The sequence below is a fragment of the Manihot esculenta genome, chromosome 8 (genome assembly GCF_001659605.2).
Source record: "Manihot esculenta cultivar AM560-2 chromosome 8, M.esculenta_v8, whole genome shotgun sequence".
Taxonomy (NCBI): Eukaryota; Viridiplantae; Streptophyta; class Magnoliopsida; order Malpighiales; family Euphorbiaceae; genus Manihot; species Manihot esculenta.
Window position 1 is genome coordinate 33,974,743 of NC_035168.2, and position 3,587 is coordinate 33,978,329.

The 3,587-nt window shown below is 25.3% G+C and overlaps 1 protein-coding gene across 1 annotated transcript; it reads right to left on the reverse strand.

The window, feature by feature from the left end:
- Positions 1–2,284: 2,284 nt before the first annotated feature.
- On the reverse strand, positions 2,285–3,180 carry LOC110621552. The gene is made up of 2 exons (XM_021765825.1): positions 2,529–3,180; positions 2,285–2,316 (listed from the first exon to the last, which is right to left on the reverse strand). The coding sequence occupies exons 1-2, from the start codon at positions 3,178–3,180 to the stop codon at positions 2,285–2,287; spliced, it is 684 nt and encodes a 227-aa protein (XP_021621517.1).
- Between the last annotated feature and the right edge of the window lie 407 nt (positions 3,181–3,587).

Below are 3,587 nucleotides of genomic sequence, written 5' to 3' on the forward strand. Positions count from 1 at the left end.
AATATGACGAGCCAGCAGTAAGCAAGCCCAAGGGCTGGATCCACTATTGATGATGGTTTAGCCGAAGCTTGATTAAGATCAATATTCAAAGCCCATTGGATTACTGATCGATGCTTAACTTGTCCGGACTTGTGATTTTCATTGTCAAGGATGTCCATATTTCCTATATATTATTCTCCAAAATTTTATGAATTCATTCAAATTATTGTGGGTAATTATTTTTCTATTCAACTTTCGAAAAAGATTATAATATTATTAAATTAAAAATTCATTTATATATAATATATTTAGAAATATATAAAAATGATTTAAATAATTAACATTGAATCAAATTATGATAATTTAATTTATTTTGATTTGACAATTTAAATAGTTGGATTTAATTTTACTAAGTAAAAAAATTGCAGATTGTTATTTGATTTGATTCCTAATTTTCAAGAGATTAAAGATAAATAATAATAATAATAAAAAAGTGATAACCGAATATACACTTTTTCTAGAATGTACAAATGTTAAGTAATAATAATAAAAAAGGGCTGGATCCTATTTTGTTATATTTATATATTATAATTTTTTATTAATTAAATTTAATATTTTAAAATTATTTTAAATATATTTTAATATTATATGTAACGCTAAAAATTAACAAAATTATTATATTGCCAGTGAATATCAAATTACTTATACTGCGTTAGACAGTTTAAAATTAATCAGATAAAAAAAATTTTATACTTTATTTTTGATATAATTTTAATTTATGGTTTTAATGTTGGATCAAATATACTTATTGTTATTGGAGATTTATACCATTATCAATTTATCTTTTTTATTATTAAATGTATTTAAAAAAATATTATTTATATTATTATTATTAATAATTTTATAATAATAATTTTAGTTAAAATAAAATTAAGAAATCGGTTTTTTTTAATGTATTTCATATATTTACTATTTAATATTACTTTTAAAACTATCAAAAAAATAATATTATTAAATATATTAATAATGAAACATTAAAAAATAATTTAAAATAATTTAGCTTAAGAATATAAAAAAATAAAAAAATAATTTTTTAGGATACTTTTTCTAAATCATTGTTTTAACTATCAAATATAATACTAATCAATACCTTTTATAAAGCGAATTTTTGAATTAAATTTTAGATTATTTTTAATATATAAATTAAATTAGAATTTAATCGTCTAATCTGAATCTATTAAATATTTAAAAATATATATAATTTATCTGCAATCGTATATTCGAGTCTTATTTGTTCTTCTATCTCTTACCAAAAACTTAAAATTTTATTAATGTAATTATCAAAAAATTTTATATTATATTTTTTTATAAATTAAACTATATTATATAAAAAAATTAATAATTCTATCTTAAAATTTTAAATTATTATCAATTTTATATTAAAATTTAACGTGTTACAATAACATAGTATTAATCTGACAACGATATAGCAGTTTCGTTAATTTGCAACAATATAATTAATAATAATTAAAATAATTTAAAAAGTTAAAATTTAATTTTAAAAAATATAAAATGTAATTGCAATTATCAAAATATAAAAAATAATTTTTTTAAAAAAAAAATAATTTCTTTTAAAATAACTTATTTTCTATTTAAATAAAAATTTTGTACCTTTGTGAAATAAAAAAGAAAAAAAAAAGAAAAGAAAGAACACGGAGAGGGTACAAGGATGGGCAGAGGAGGTTGGTAGAAGAGAAGGCGTGTTTGGAGTAGAATGAAAAAGCAAAAAAGAAAGAAAAAAACAGGAATCATTGAATTTGAAAGTCGAAAAGAAAAGAAAGAAAGATAAGATATGATCTGGTTGTGACTGATTTCACGAGTTCACAAATCACGAATGCAGTGGGGTTGTTGGGGAGCCTAGCCTCACTGTCCTCTTTCAGCCATCTCATTGCTCTCTATGTTTTTATGCTCCCCCTATCAAGACAATGAGTTACTCTTGTAAATTTACAATGAAAAGCATATGCCACACCTTTAAGAAATAGTAACCTAAGTTATTTGAATGAGTTACATCCCACCTATTTTCTCAATATAATATCACTACACTAATTGTATTATTTGTAAATTTTTAGATTTGTAAACTTAAATGTCTCAAATATTCAAATATGTCTTAAAATATGAATTTAATTAAATATAAGGTGATGAAGTAGACCCATTTGGTTTTATCAATAGTATCAATACATACCATACCCAAGGACTCCTTCAATAAATCAACATAGCTACTAGGCTGTACCAAAGCATGCAGGTGTCAATAGAGGAAAAAGTCTGAGGAATGGTCCACTGCAAGATACAATATTAAAGAATTAAAACTTGCAAATTTAAGAAAATTCATTGTTCGAAAAAAAAAATAAAAAATAAAATTAGTGGGTCCGAATAAAAAAAATTGAAAACTTTCTATTTTTGTCAAAGAAAAAAACTGATATATTTAAGATGGCAGATTATAAAAAATAAAGCACAATTGATAATATGGATTATAAAGAAAATTAGAATACAGGAGTGCTTCGCTTTGAAGGTAAGAGAATATGTTGTCTTGTTGCCATCAATATGAAGGAAGGAGATCAATCTGAAAAGTTTATAGAGTTCTTGAATATCTTTGATCAACACTTGGATAATAAGGGAAATAATGTGATCAGTAGTAGTTTGGATCACCATCAAGGAATCACCTTCCACCATAGTGTCCTCTAAATTGTGATTATGTGCTATAAGGAGAGCTTCTCGACAAGCAAGATATTCTAAAATAAGAGGATCAGAAATATTTTCAAAAATCTTACAATGACAAAACCAAGGTTTCCCACTTGAATCTCTAGCAAGAATAGCCGAAGAACCTTTGGGTCTATTATGATCAACCACAATATCAAAATTAACCTTGAAAATGTTTGGAGGGGAAGGAGACCAATGAATAGACATATTATTAGAACCAAAATGAGGAGAAAAGTGCACATCACACTCCTTCAAAGTAATAGAGAAATCTTCATAGTGATTAAGGGTAATCATAACAATATTCTGGACCTCTTGGTGATTATTTTGAAAAATAATAGCATTTCTGCTCTTCCAAATTTGCCAAAGAAGGAAAATGGCTATTTGTGGAAGGAGCACCAACTCCTTCCGAATGAGATAAAATGTAAGAGAATAATTTCTCCCCATAATCCTTAATACTCCATGACTCGAGGAGAGTGGAGCGAAAATGCAAGGGAGAGTTGATCCACACTGCTGCCGCTCTTAGATAAGAAACGAACATATGCTTTAAAGTTTCTCGCTCCCTACACCACCTGTAAGAAAAATTCATTTGTGAAAATATGTAATTAAGGAGGTCATAGCAAGGAAGATGTTCTTTAAGAAATAACCATAGAAAGATATACAATTTAGAGGGCGAAGATATTTTTCAAATATTTTTTCAAAAGGATATCATATTGCTTGGGTTAGTTATGTTTGGATCTGTTGAAGAATATGGGCGTTGAAGTATCTTCCATGTAACCTAGTAACCCGATTTAACAGAATAGTGACCTTGCCTGTTAAAATGCTATATCAATCTATCTTCTTGCATAAATATC

Bases quoted from the DNA above. Each gene is read 5' to 3' on its own strand.
- LOC110621552 (XM_021765825.1), bottom strand. From the start codon at position 3,180: ATGGGGAGAAATTATTCTCTTACATTTTATCTCATTCGGAAGGAGTTG. The intron at 2,317-2,528 runs GTATTCTAATTT...TGTATCTTGCAG, and splicing joins CTTCAAAGCGAAGCACTCCT to TGGACCATTCCTCAGACTTT.